Below are 13,739 nucleotides of genomic sequence, written 5' to 3' on the forward strand. Positions count from 1 at the left end.
AAAGAGGATAAAAGACAAAGAGTTATACACAGAAATATACACCATAACTGACACTGAAGCCCAAAATGATTCACCCAACAGCTTGTCTCCACCAATATTTTGGCCCATTTGTCTTCAGTAATGGGCCTCACTCTCTGATCTACTGGTTGTTTTGCTGATAAGTCTCTGCAGACAACCTTATGTTGCTGAGCATCTTCATGTCTTCTCTTCATGTCAAATGAAGACTACATCATGGTGGTCCGACCACTCGACCATTCTTTCACCAGAACATAAAACAGAATATCGGAAGTCTTCCACATCTACATGAGCCATTGCAAAGACCAAGTGAACTTTTGTGCGTCCTCCTCTGAATCCATGGAGCCCAGTGTTGGCTTTCTGGCTGGTTGTGTTGATTCGAAGCTGACCTGTTGCCTCGCATTGAAAGTTGTGGAGGAAATCAGAAATCAAACTGCTCTGACAGCCACGTTGACCTTTTTCAACTAAAGGTGCCACCCTTTGGATTGAGTAGAGGACCTGTCACTTTTGAAAGGCTTCTGAATGTTGTGTTGGCTGGCCTCATTTGCAATTCATGTGTCGTGTACCTCAGCGATATTTCACTTCCTTCACCTACTTTAACACATAATAGATCTGGGTGAGGTTTTGCCCAGACTCTGGTTCAGTCGTTTCCTCATGAAAACCAAGCTAATGTCATTTTGACTTGGATGGTAAAGGCAGGAAAGGATGCTTGTTTTATATCAGTCTATTGAACTGTGATTGTAAAGTATTTACCAAAACTCTTGCAATGAGATTAGAGGAGGCCATACTGCACCTTCTGTCATACATGAACGTGCTTCGTACCTTGTTTTGTTGCTCTCTCTCACCCTGCTTATTTCACTTGGCTGTTGAACCACTTGCAGCCACTGTGAGGAAGACGGACGAATCGAAGGGACAATACACAGCAAAATCAATGCCACGTTTTATAGATCTCCTACAATAATTTTCCCAATATTGCCGGGCATAAATGGAACTTGAACGTATTCTCATTCACATTGATGATATGGCCGAATCACTGAGTAGCAAGATGCGGCCTCCATTCACACCCCAGTCACAACAGTGGTGGACCGATGTGCACTGAACAGCCCTGCACACCACCTCCATGATAATTCATTCACATCCATAAAAGGCAAGGTGGACTTATTTGGCCACATCCAGACATCCATAGAAGGTGGTCCTAACTGCTGGTCGAGTGTTCTAGTCAAGACCACATCAATCAAGACCAAGAATCAGCCGCTCCAGAATCACGTCATGAAGACCCTGGAACTCCGGCCCATGGTCACAGCATCTCTGGACCCCCTCCAGTTCGCCTACCAGCCCCACCTGGGAGCAGATGATGCCATTGATAGCATAAGCCGGCTCTGCTGGGAGTGAAACTGACAGAGATGCTGGTCGATGCCCCCCTTGTGTCTTGGATTATGGACTACCTGATGGGTAGACCACAGTAGGTGCGCCTGCAGGGCTGTGTGTCGGACACAGTAGTGAGTAATACCAGGGCACCACAGGGAACTGTTCTCTCTCCATCCCTCTTCACTATTTACACTACAGACTTCAGCTATCGGTCGGAGGCTTGCCACCGTCAGAAGTTCTCTGACGGCCATAATTGGATGTATAAGCAAGGGTGAGGAGACTGAGTACAGGGCTGTGGTGGAGGACTTTGTTGCTCCTCATAGACAATAAACTGGACTGGGCTAGGGAACACTGAGGCACTTTACAAAAAAAGACAGAGTCGTCTCTACTGCTTGAGGAGGCTCAGGTCCTTCAATATCTGAGGGACAATGCTGAGTATGTCTTATGCATCATGGACAACATCACCCACCACCTCCATTCCGCTCCTGGTCCAATACAGTGGCATTTTCTTGCACATTGTTTCTAAGCTCTTTTGTATAACTTTTTGCACTTTATGATATTATTTCTTTTTCATTATATTGTGACATGCTGTGTACAGAGCATGTTATGAACATAATTTCCCTTGAGATTAATAAAGTTTATGATTCTGATTTTGATTTTCAAAACTGGAGAGAGTACAACATGTCATTTGTAATTCTTTATTCAGTGTTCCCATACATGGTACATTCTGATTCACCACAGTTCAAAAAACAAATAATAATCACTTGGTAGATATTTCTGATAATTCCTCATCATTATTTCACGAAAAAGAACAAGGAAAAAGATCAAAGAAGATTAAGATGCACTGTTGCCGTACATCAGTGCAACAAGAGTGAATCCTAGCGGCGGCACTCCAAGAGGAGACCTGACTTGCTGGCGATCCAAAGTCTGCCCAGGTCGTAGGCGAGTCTGTCAACAGCGATGCACATGGGGAACTCGCGCCAAGAAGAGCCTCTCGGGTTACTATTTGTGATGCCCCGTCTGTTGAAGAAAAAGATATAAAATGGTTGCTGATATTGTTTCATAGTAGAAATGAGAAGGACCAGCACAATGAGGTTCACATGCCAAGTCTTTGCTTACCTTTCACAGATGACACCATTTGGCATCACTCCGAAAACAGTTCCGTCCTGTCCCACTTTGACCGACTTCAATGAAGTACCAGTCACTCGCACCCATGATGTACCTCCGCAGTACTGGTTGATATTCTGAAATCAAACAAGACGGGAAACTCTGTTGACAAATGTAAATAACCTAAAAGTTTTCAAAAGAAGACTGGCAACCTAATGACCGAATAGTTGCCACAATAATGTTATGATGTTGTTCCCACTGTGTATGTATTTGCATTGCTGTGCCGTCGACTTACCCACATGACATAGACCCGATTCGATGAGTCGACCGCCCAGCATCTATTCTGTCCGCAGCTGATTTCTTTCATGATATTTGTCTTCAAAACCCAGCTCACAGAGCCGACACCTTTGTAGTGCAAAGCTGAGCTGCCTCGAACACAGACGGTTCTGTTGTCACTGGCTCTGACTCCCATCAAAAAATCGTTCCCTCCAGCTGCCACCACTTTCAACTTCAAACCTGGAGCCAAAGAAATAACACTTGTCTCAAACCTATTAAAGGAAGGTCATCATGAAAGTTCCTGATGAAAAATACCTGTGGCCTCCAGAAATTTGCTTCCCACCATTTTGAAGAGTTTGTTGCTGGAATCAGTGGCCCACAGCCCAGAACGTCCGATTGAAATGTGACGAAAGCGTTGGTAGCTCAGGAGGCTCCAATGTGTACCAGTGAGCATCAGGGTTCGATATCTGTTGGTGGCAACCAACATTCCTTGTCCGGCATCAAACTGACGGAGGCCGTAATACCTGGGAGCTTCCTCACACCTGAAGGCTACAAAGCAAAGACAAGGTTAGTCACAACATTTTCACTTCTCTTCTCCAGCGGTGTGTTCAGCTACCATGACTGGCAGCCAGGAAGCAAGACAGCAGCAAGAGAGCGATGGCAGTCTTCATGATGTGGCTGTTCTTCAGGTGGTGGTTGTCTTCAGGGAGGCTGATGTCAGGATCTCAAGAGGCTGCTGCTCTGCTGCTCTGCTGCTTGGTTGGTCTGGCTTTTATAGGCAGAAGAGGTGGGTCAATCTACATTCCATGCAGGTTTGACAACTTGATTTCCAGTTAGTAGGCTGGAATTCAATGTTCATCACGTGTGAGGAAAGTCATCATCTAATGTGACATTGAAGAATGTAGTTGTTATTGTTGCCTGTGACTGAAGAGCAGCAGCTGGAGTGAAATGGAAGCTTCATCAGACGGTAGAGAGATTTGCCATGATGTGACTGTAGCTCTGGCACAAGGACCAAGGACTGAGTTAGAAGTGTTAGAGATGAAGATGCTCCGGTTTTCATTGGAGCAACTCAGGAGGACAAGATTTGAAATGAGCATATCTCTACTGTAAATGAGAGGGACAGTTCATGTGTGGAAGTTTAGAGTCAGAGTTAGGGAGGATATAATGAGGTGGTTTGAACCAGACAGGTAACGAAAAATGTTCAACATGGAAATACCTGGCAAAAGAAAAAGAGGATGGCAGCTATTGAGGATGTGATGAAGCAGGACATGGAGAGACACGGTGAGAACAGGGTGAATGCACAAGTCAGGTGGTGGTCAGACACAACTGAATGCTCAAAGCTGTGGTTCATGCACATGCAAGACATGAAGGTGGAGGAGAGTGACCTGTCAGGAAATGCAAAAAGAAGAAAGAAAAATAGAATGTTATCAATCAAGTCATTGTAGTTTGTGCTGCTGTCATCATACAAAAATGTTCTAATGGGTCGAAGATGATGGAACTTGTTTGGTCTATATTTCCCATCATGGCAGACTATCATGGGTGTGTCATCCTGTCATGAAGTTGCTGTCAGAGAAGGGATATTTGCTTGAAACTTTTTTTCTCACTTCCTGTTTAAGGGGCCTCGTCCTCCTCTCCACAGTGTAAACAAGATGAAACATCACCGCAACATATGGAATGTGAGGATGTCGATCCATGATTCAGTCCCAAAAGAAATAAGCACAATCAACATGTTACTTCTATCTAATTCATTTGCCTTCAGATTCTCACACAAAATCAGATGACAGATGAACAGTGAGGGAGATGACCATGTTTTTGCCTCTCCTCTGGACCCCGCCACAGAGTGGATTATTCAGTGGATTAGCTTTGCTTTGCAAGCGGCAGTCGAGTGCAGGCTTCTTCTGCTTTGAGCATCTCTTTAGCAGCCCAGTGGTCACCTGCAAGTGAATTACCTCTGTAAAGTTCAGAACCTGTGTGGATAGTGCACAGTTTAATATGTGTCATTGTTTGCATCTTCCTGGAACAACTGGAACACGAGTTCATCTTGTGCCAAACTTCTAGAGTTGACACCCTTTAGAGGAAATGGATGGTTAATAAAGTGCCTTTGAGGTTTTGTTATTTTTGGCTGGGTCGCGAACAATTGGAGGACAGCATCAGGTGCACAGCATGAGGACATGTGAACTGGTGAAGTAAACGCCCGAGAACCTTCAAAAATCCCACTGAGGTTTAGAAGCTGGTTCACTGCTGAGTTAAAATCGTCCTGTTTAAAATCTTTTCCTTTTGCGTCGTCCATGTAATGGTGTGATTATAACTGGAGGAAAATATGAACAATATTAAGTTGCATAATAAACAGCGTGTAAGACTCATAGCAACATCGCTATTGTTTTCTTTGCCTGATATACTCCAGCGTTTTTCTACCGGAGTGCCACGCCACACTTGTGTGTCGTGGGAGACTGTCAGGTTTGCTGAGGGAAATGATCCAGTCTCACCTTATTCGTCCGGAGAGAGAGGTGGACATTATGATGACATGAAACAATGAACAATTAGAAACTGTTGACGATCCACCAGTGTGAGTGGATTCTGTCACATTCTTTCTGTACACTACAGTTCTATACTGATGTGTTGATTCGTTCATCACTTGCAGCAGCACACCTCTTCCCACACACACTCGCAGGGACGATGCACAACTTTGATTTTTTTTTTTTTAAACCTGATGCTCCATCAAAGACAGAGTGATACAGTTCCTTGTCGGACTCGCGACACCAAAGACTGCGTGCACCACAGAGCTAACAGTGACGGCTAGCGTGACGTCTCACTTTATAGACATTTGTAGACAAAGTTTGCTCTGTTGATGGGTAAAGCTAAATGCTGAAGCAAATCAATGCACTCCAAGATGTAAAGAGATAAAGAATCGTTATGAAGTTGAGGCCAGTTTTCTCTTGAAATTCCCCAAACCACAATAAAATCATGGAAGGCAGATTGTGATAAAATCGAAACAGTGATCCAAAATGAATTATTTACATTTTGATTTTTTTCTCCAACCCAGTCCAAATTGTTCTTCTTCCACCGCCAATACTTCCGTTCATTACATAAGACAACATTGACACCTAGTGGTCATTTACAAACATCACTGATCGTTACATCCCTCTTTCTTTTCACAAATAAAATCATACAATATCACTTTAATATGGCAACATTTGAATCACCAGCCACAAAAAAGTTTCACATTTCCTGCCAACTGATGTCTGTCCTCAGAAGTCTGTGATTCCTTCTCAAAATCTCTCATTTCTGTCTTATCTTTTGAGCCTTCAATTTTTTCATGATCTTTAACAACAGAACAAGATATGGATCAGATCCACTGTCTGCAGAGTTTTCAGCAGTTGCTTGAGAATGTGCCCACCTTTCTCAGCTTTTCCATTGGACTGTGCATACAACGGACTTCAAGTGATGTTGCTGAAATCCTTCTGCTCAGAGAACCTCAGCCACTCGTTCCTAGTGATGCAAGGGCCGTCATCAGTCACATCTGTGTTTGGAATTCAATAAAAAAATGATTTCACATGTGCCAGCACACAATTTGATGATGTGTTGGACAGAAGAGCCATGTCTGCAAAGTTGGCAAAAATAATCTATGACCACAAGATAATATTTTCCTTTAAAATGAAACGCATCCATCGCAACTTTTTTGCCGTTGCCAAACTATGGGTCTCTGCTCAGCTTGTTTCACATCCAGTGATTCGTGCTTCAATGTCTTTGTTCATTCCAGTCCAGAACACAGTGTCTCTTGCCCTTCTTTTGCCTTTGACAATGCCTCGATGGCCTTCATGAATCCTTTTTAGAATGTCTTGTCTTCAAGCTTTAGGAATGACAGTCCTCTCTTGGTTCAACAACAGTCCAGTCACCGCACTGAGCTCTTCTCAGAGAATGAGAGAATGGTGGGCAGGTTCCCACTGGTCATCCAAAATGTATGTTATTGATGACAGCTTGCAGTTCTGAGTCATTTGTTGTTTCTAGAGCTAATTGAGTGCATTTGGCATCAAACAAAGAGACAGTCACTGAAATCCTTTCATACTTGCTCATCCTCTTCCATAGTCCTTGATCTCCTGTGAATGCTCTCAAGAGTGCATCTGCTAGTATCAAATGTTTTCCTGCTGTATGCACCAGATCGAAATCATATATCTGCAGCTTCATCATCAAGCACTGGATTCTTTCAGATTCTTCTTTATTATTGCAGCAAGAGGTCGATGCTCTGTCTCCACAGTGAAGGTCGGCAGCCATAGATGCAGTCGTGGAATCTCTCCAGTCCAAACACAAGTCGAATCTGTTGACATCTTGATGTTCCTTGTTGGATCAAAGAATGTGAGTACAAGTGCTGTTGTTAATGTTTCTGTTAGCTTGCGCCATTCTACCATTTCCACCTGAAATAATTCTCTTTGTGCAATAGGTGTCATATGCACGATGTTGAGAGGTTGGGAAGGAGGATGGCGATGAACTTCCTCATGAAGTTGACCATTCCCTCTATGCGCTATCTGTATATCTGTGGGCCGTGGCATCTTTAGTCTAGATCTATACTTTGTCTGGCTGTACACTTTCAGCAGAAAGTCTGTCACCCAGAAAAACAAGTTCCTTAACTCCAAACTAACACTGAGTTTCAGTCCATATTTTCGTATCCATTCTAAGATCAGGATCACTCTCTCATTGTGCTCCTGAATTACTGCATGTCATCAACATAGACCCGTTCTCCATTGAGTCCTTCAATGATGACTGCTTTACAAAACATTTCCGATGCAGAAATAATTCCAAATGTACACAATCCTGCACCCTCTGTGGCCCTTTCTGGAACAGTGAAAGAGCGAGGCGAGTCCAACGTGGGTCCGAGCCACCAGGTGTGCTGGTTCAGCTGCAGAGCCCGCTGTTGAGGCTGGTGTGGAGACGCCAGGTTCAACAGATGTACAGGTAGACGGTCAAGGACGGAAGAGATGCTCTGCATTGCTCTCTCAAGAGTCGAGCCCTGAATGCCTAAAGCCTTGTGCAAACCCACAACCACTGCTGGGTCAGAAATTTGACTAGATGGTTCTGTCATGTTTGCCTAAGAAGTGACCCAGGTGCAGATGATGGCTGGTTGACAGAAGGCACGGACAACGATATTAAATTATTGTAACTTGTCCATCAAATTTATTAAACACAGACGACAAAGACAGGAACTGAAAGCGCCAGAGTCAAAACACGAACCGGGAAATACACAGAGGGACTGGGGAAAAATCTGCAACAAAAACAGGGAGAACTTAAACACGCCCGGATATAAACTCACGAGGTCCAAGCAACTAAAAGCGCTACGTGGAGAAGACTCAAACTCACACGAAGGGAAAAATCTACACAACAATCGATAAATGAAAAGTGAGTTTTAGAACACTCACACGCAGTCTGGAAGAATTGAGGAGATGAAAAATGAAGCGGAGCAAGAGGAGAAAGCAAAACTCAGGAAGCGGCTGAAGAGAAATTCAAGCGCACACAGGAATCTAGAAAAAATCAGAACAACAAGGAGGAAGGTCAGTCTTGGGAGATTTACCGAATGACACAAAATGACCATCTAGCAGCCAGTAGCTTGGAGCTCGCCAGGTGATATCCACAGGAGTTGATGACGGGATGAGCTCCAGCTGCGCTGCCATTCAGCAGGATGAGACAAAGGAAAAGGAAACTACAGGGGGTTAACAAAATAAAAGCAGGCGGAACAGACAAAGAATAAGAGAGCACAGAGTGCTGAACGTGACAGTTAATGATGAAATATTGTACCTTGCTCCACTCCTTGTTTCCTGTAAGTTTCTCATCACTGCACTTGGGTCCCACTCCGCGTCTTGACACATAACAGACTATCTGGACGACAAGGCACTTGTAGTTCCAGTGTTCCCATACATGGTACATTCTGATTCACCACAGTTCTAAAAACAAATAATGATCAAAATTCGCTAGGTAGGAATTTGTTACAATTCCTCATCTTACTATTGGGGTAATTATTTCATGAAAAAGAAGAAAGAGGGCTAAAGATTAAGGCGCATTGTTGCCGTACATCAGTGAAACAAGAGTGAATCCTAACGGCGGCACTGCAAGAGGAGACCTGACTTGCTGGCGATCCAAAGCAGAACATTAAAAAGACAGGTGACAAGAAACACGTGTGTCAAAGGTTCCTCCAGCACATCGAATATGCTCACTTTATTACCGTGGGAATATAATGTATTTGATTCCTAAGCGCCGCCTGTTAACACTGACCTGTTGCCAAAGTCACCCTGACTTGATCAGAGTCACCCTGACTCACCCGACTCATAAAGTCATTTTCACGCGACTTTATGAGTCGTGTGAAAATGAGTTCACGCGACTCATAAATTCCAAAATGAGTCACGTGAACTCATTTTGGAATTTATCGACAGCAGATCACACAGGAAACCCCTGTCTAAAATAAGATCATGGCCATTTCAGTGTGGAAAGCACCTTTGTGTTCAGGTGTACAATTATGTTGAATTGATGAGGCAACACCTTGAATTCCTCATAGAAGAGCACTTAAGAACAAATTAAAACACAGACACTCCCCAAAGTGGAATCATTAAACATAATTAGGAGGAGCCTGATCTTTTGTCAAATAAGCGACTCTTCATTATTGACCGGATGGAATGAGGATATGACAGACTTTCATTTGAACTCCAGTTTTGTTCACTGAAAGCAGCGTCAATTCAGCAAGAAGAAAGAGGATAAAAGACAAAGAGTTATACACAGAAATATACACCATAACTGACACTGAAGCCCAACATGAGTCATACCCCAGTCAAGATCTCCTCCAGGTTGCTTTTTTTTCACCCAACCATTTGGTTTCATGAATGACAGGCGTCACCCAGAACAAAATAAGGTGATGTACAAGGGCCATCATTGTGGCTGCCGATATTTATGATCTGTTATTTTCATTTCAACCAATGGCATGTCCAAAATGATTCACCCAACAGCTTGTCTGCGTCTCCACCAATATTTTGGCCCATTTGTCTTCAGTAATGGGCCTCACTCTCTGATCTACTGGTTGTTTTGCTGATAAGTCTCTGCAGACAACCTTATGTTGCTGAGCATCTTCTTGTCTTCTCTTCATGTCAAATGAAGGCTACATCATGGTGGTCCGACCACTCGACCATTGTTTCACCAGAACATAAAACAGAATATCGGAAGTCTTCCACATCTACATGAGCCATTACAAAGACCAAGTGAACTTTTGTGCGTCCTCCTCCTCTGAATCCATGGAGCCCAGTGTTGGCTTTCTGGCTGGTTGTGTTGATTCGAAGCTGACCTGTTGCCTCGCATTGAAAGTTGTGGAGAAGACCAGAAATCAAACTGCTTTGACAGCCACGTTGACCTTTTTCAACTAAAGGTGCCACCCTTTGGATTGAGTAGAGGACCTGCCACTTTTGAAAGGCTTCTGAATGTTGTGTTGGCTGGCCTCATTTGCAATTCATGTGTCGTGTACCTCAGCGATATTTCACTTCCTTCACCTACTTTAACACATAATAGATCTGGGTGAGGTTTTGCCCAGACTCTGGTTCAGTCGTTTCCTCATGAAAACCAAGCTAATGTCATTTTGACTTGGATGGTAAAGGCAGGAAAGGATGCTTGTTTTATATCAGTCTATTGAACTGTGATTATAAAGTATTTACCAAAACTCTTGCAATGAGATTAGAGGAGGCCATACTGCACCTTCTGTCATACATGAACGTGCTTCGTACCTTGTTTTGTTGCTCTCTCTCACCCTGCTTATTTCACTTGGCTGTCGAACCACTTGCAGCCACTGTGAGGAAGACGGACGAATCGAAGGGACAATACACAGCAAAATCAATGCCACGTTTTATAGATCTCCTACAATAATTTTGCCAATATTTCTGGGCATAAATGGAACTTAAACATATTCTCATTCACATTGATGATATGGCCGAATCACTGAGTATTCCATTCACACCCCAGTCACAACAGTGGTGGACCGATGTGCACTGAACAGCCCTGCACACCACCTCCATGATAATTCATTCACATCCATACAAGGCAAGGTGGACTTATTTGGCCACATCCAGACATCCATAGAAGGTGGTCCTAACTGCTGGTCGAGTGTTCTAGTCAAGACCACATCAATCAAGACCAAGACAAGAATCAGGCGCTCCAGAATCACGTCATGAAGACCCCGGAGCTCCAGCCCAAGGTCACAGCATCTCTGGACCCCCTCCAGTTCGCCTACCAGCCCCACCTGGGAGCAGATGATGCCATCATCTGCCTGCTGAACCGGGTCTACACTCACCTGGACCAGCCTGTCAGCTCGGTGAGAATCATGGTTTTTGTTTTCTCCAGCGCCTTTGATAGCATAAGCCGGCTCTGCTGGGAGTGAAACTGACAGAGATGCTGGTCGATGCCCCCCTTGTGTCTTGGATTATGGACTACCTGATGGGTAGACCACAGTAGGTGCGCCTGCAGGGCTGTGTGTCGGACACAGTAGTGAGTAATACCAGGGCACCACAGGGAACTGTTCTCTCTCCATCCCTCTTCACTATTTACACTACAGACTTCAGCTATCGGTCGGAGGCTTGCCACCTTCAGAAGTTCTCTGACGACTCTGCCATAATTGGATGTATCAGCAAGGGTGAGGAGACTGAGTACAGGGCTGTGGTGGAGGACTTTGTTGCTCCTCATAGACAATAAACTGGACTGGGCTAGGGAACACTGAGGCACTTTACAAAAAAGGACAGAGTCGTCTCTACTGCTTGAGGAGGCTCAGGTCCTTCAATATCTGAGGGACAATGCTGAGTATGTCTTATGCATCATGGACAACATCACCCGCCACCTCCATTCCGCTCCTGGTCCCATACAGTGGCATTTTCTTGCACATTGTTTCTAAGCTCTTTTGTATAACTTTTTGCACTTTATGATATTATTTCTTTTTCATTTAATTGTGACATGCTGTGTACAGAGCATGTTATGAACATAATTTCCCTTGAGATTAATAAAGTTTATGATTCTGATTTTGATTTTGATTATCAAAACTGCAGAGAGTACAACATGTCATTTGTAATTCTTTATTCAGTGTTCCCATACATGGTACATTCTGATTCACCACAGTTCAAAAAACAAATAATAATCACTTGGTAGATATTTCTGATAATTCCTCATCATTATTTCACGAAAAAAAACAAGGAAAAAGATCAAAGAAGATTGAGGTGCATTGTCGCCGTACATCAGTGCAACAAGAGTGAATCCTAGCGGCGGCACTCCAAGAGGAGACCTGACTTGCTGGCGATCCAAAGTCTGCCCAGGTCGTAGGCGAGTCTGTCAACAGCGATGCACATGGGGAACTCGCGCCAAGAAGAGCCTCTCGGGTTACTATTTGTGATGCCCCGTCTGTTGAAGAAAAAGATATAAAATGGTTGCTGATATTGTTTTGTAGTAGAAATGAAAAGGACCAGCACAATGAGGTTCAGATGCCAAGTCTTTGCTTACCTTTCACAGACAACACCATTTGGCATCACTCCGAAAACAGTTCCGTCCTGTCCCACTTTGACCGACTTCAATGAAGTACCAGTCACTCGCACCCATGATGTACCTCCGCAGTACTGGTTGATATTCTGAAATCAAACAAGACAGGAAACTCTGGTGACAAATGTAAAAAACCTGAAAGTTTTCAAAAGAAGACTGGGAACCTAATGACCGAATAGTTGCCACAATAATGTTATGATGTTGTTCCCACTGTGTATGTATTTGCATTGTTGTGGCGTCTACTTACCCACATGACATAGACCCGATTCGATGAGTCGACCGCCCAGCATCTATTCTGCCCGCAGCTGATTTCTTTCATGATATTTGTCTTCAAAACCCAGCTCACAGAGCCGACACCTTTGTAGTGCAAAGCTGAGCTGCCTCGAACACAGACGGTTCTGTTGTCACTGGCTCTGACTCCCATCAAAAAATCGTTCCCTCCAGCTGCCACCACTTTCAACTTCAAACCTGGATACAAAGAAATAACACTTGTCTCAAACCTATTGCAGGAAGACCATCATGAAAGTTACTGATGAAAAATACCTGTGGCCTCCAGAAATTTGCTTCCCACCATTTTGAAGAGTTTGTTGCTGGAATCAGTGGCCCACAGCCCAGAACGTCCGATTGAAATGTGACGAAAGCGTTGGTAGCTCAGGAGGCTCCAGTGTGTACCAGTGAGCATCAGGGTTCGATATCTGTTGGTGGCAACCAACATTCCTTGTCCGGCATCAAACTGACGGAGGCCGTAATACCTGGGAGCTTCCTCACACCTGAAGGCTACAAAGCAAAGACAAGGTTAGTCACAACATTTTCACTTCTCTTCTCCAGCGGTGTGTTCAGCTACCATGACTGGCAGCCAGGAAGCAAGACAGCAGCAAGAGAGCGATGGCAGTCTTCATGATGTGGCTGTTCTTCAGGTGGTGGTTGTCTTCAGGGAGGCTGATGTCAGGATCTCAAGAGGCTGCTGCTCTGCTGCTTGGTTGGTCTGGCTTTTATAGGCAGAAGAGGTGGGTCAAGCAACATTCCATGCAGGTTTGACAACTTGATTTCCAGTTAGTTGGCTGGAATTCAATGTTCATCACGTGTGAGGAAAGTCATCATCTAATGTGACATTGAAGAATGTAGTTGTAATTGTTGCCTGTGACAGAAGAGCAGCAGCTGGAGTGAAATGGAAGCTTCATCGGACGGTAGAGAGATTTGCCATGATGTGCGGGTCAGAGACTGTAGCGATGGCTCAAGGACCAAGGACTGAGTTGGAAGTGTTGGAGATGAAGATGCTCCGGTTTTCATTGGAGCAACTCAGGAGGACAAGATTTGAAATGAGCATATCTCTACTGTAAATGAGAGGGACAGTTCATGTGTGGAAGTTTAGAGTCAGAGTTAGGGAGGATATAATGAGGTGGTTTGAACCACACAGGTAACGAAAAATG

At 44.1% G+C, this 13,739-nt stretch overlaps 2 protein-coding genes across 4 annotated transcripts; both read right to left on the bottom strand.

The window, feature by feature from the left end:
- Nucleotides 1-2,067: 2,067 nt before the first annotated feature.
- LOC128756920 (fish-egg lectin-like) lies at nt 2,068-4,689 on the bottom strand. 3 transcript variants are annotated; one of them, XM_053861770.1, is made up of 6 exons: nt 4,371-4,689; nt 3,383-3,535; nt 3,082-3,315; nt 2,786-3,006; nt 2,503-2,627; nt 2,068-2,403 (listed from the first exon to the last, which is right to left on the bottom strand). In XM_053861770.1, the coding sequence occupies exons 2-6, from the start codon at nt 3,435-3,437 to the stop codon at nt 2,262-2,264; spliced, it is 777 nt and encodes a 258-aa protein (XP_053717745.1). In that variant the 5' UTR covers nt 3,438-3,535; nt 4,371-4,689; the 3' UTR covers nt 2,068-2,261. The 3 variants fall into 3 exon arrangements, with proteins under 3 accessions (XP_053717745.1, XP_053717743.1, XP_053717744.1); XM_053861768.1 differs by having other exon boundaries at nt 3,983-4,689; XM_053861769.1 differs by having other exon boundaries at nt 3,383-3,607; nt 3,983-4,689.
- A 7,297-nt stretch (nt 4,690-11,986) lies between these two features.
- Nucleotides 11,987-13,296, bottom strand: LOC128756921 (fish-egg lectin-like). Its single transcript, XM_053861771.1, has 5 exons — nt 13,154-13,296; nt 12,853-13,086; nt 12,557-12,777; nt 12,274-12,398; nt 11,987-12,174 (listed from the first exon to the last, which is right to left on the bottom strand). Exons 1-5 carry the CDS (start codon nt 13,206-13,208, stop codon nt 12,033-12,035), a joined length of 777 nt encoding a protein of 258 aa, XP_053717746.1. The 5' UTR covers nt 13,209-13,296; the 3' UTR covers nt 11,987-12,032.
- Nucleotides 13,297-13,739: the final 443 nt, after the last annotated feature.

The sequence above is a fragment of the Synchiropus splendidus genome, chromosome 4, assembly GCF_027744825.2.
Source record: "Synchiropus splendidus isolate RoL2022-P1 chromosome 4, RoL_Sspl_1.0, whole genome shotgun sequence".
NCBI lineage: Eukaryota > Metazoa > Chordata > Actinopteri > Syngnathiformes > Callionymidae > Synchiropus > Synchiropus splendidus.

What these genes read in the sequence shown, in the direction of transcription:
- LOC128756920 (XM_053861770.1), bottom strand. Translation starts at nt 3,437, where the DNA reads ATGAAGACTGCCATCGCTCTCTTGCTGCTGTCTTGCTTCCTGGCTGCC. An exon ending in CTTCCTGGCTGCCAGTCATG is followed by an intron (nt 3,316 to 3,382) that starts GTAGCTGAACAC and finishes TTTGCTTTGTAG; the next exon opens with CCTTCAGGTGTGAGGAAGCT. An exon ending in CAAATTTCTGGAGGCCACAG is followed by an intron (nt 3,007 to 3,081) that starts GTATTTTTCATC and finishes CTTTGGCTCCAG; the next exon opens with GTTTGAAGTTGAAAGTGGTG.
- LOC128756921 (XM_053861771.1), bottom strand. Translation starts at nt 13,208, where the DNA reads ATGAAGACTGCCATCGCTCTCTTGCTGCTGTCTTGCTTCCTGGCTGCC. An exon ending in CAAATTTCTGGAGGCCACAG is followed by an intron (nt 12,778 to 12,852) that starts GTATTTTTCATC and finishes CTTTGTATCCAG; the next exon opens with GTTTGAAGTTGAAAGTGGTG. An exon ending in AATGGTGTTGTCTGTGAAAG is followed by an intron (nt 12,175 to 12,273) that starts GTAAGCAAAGAC and finishes TTTCTTCAACAG; the next exon opens with ACGGGGCATCACAAATAGTA.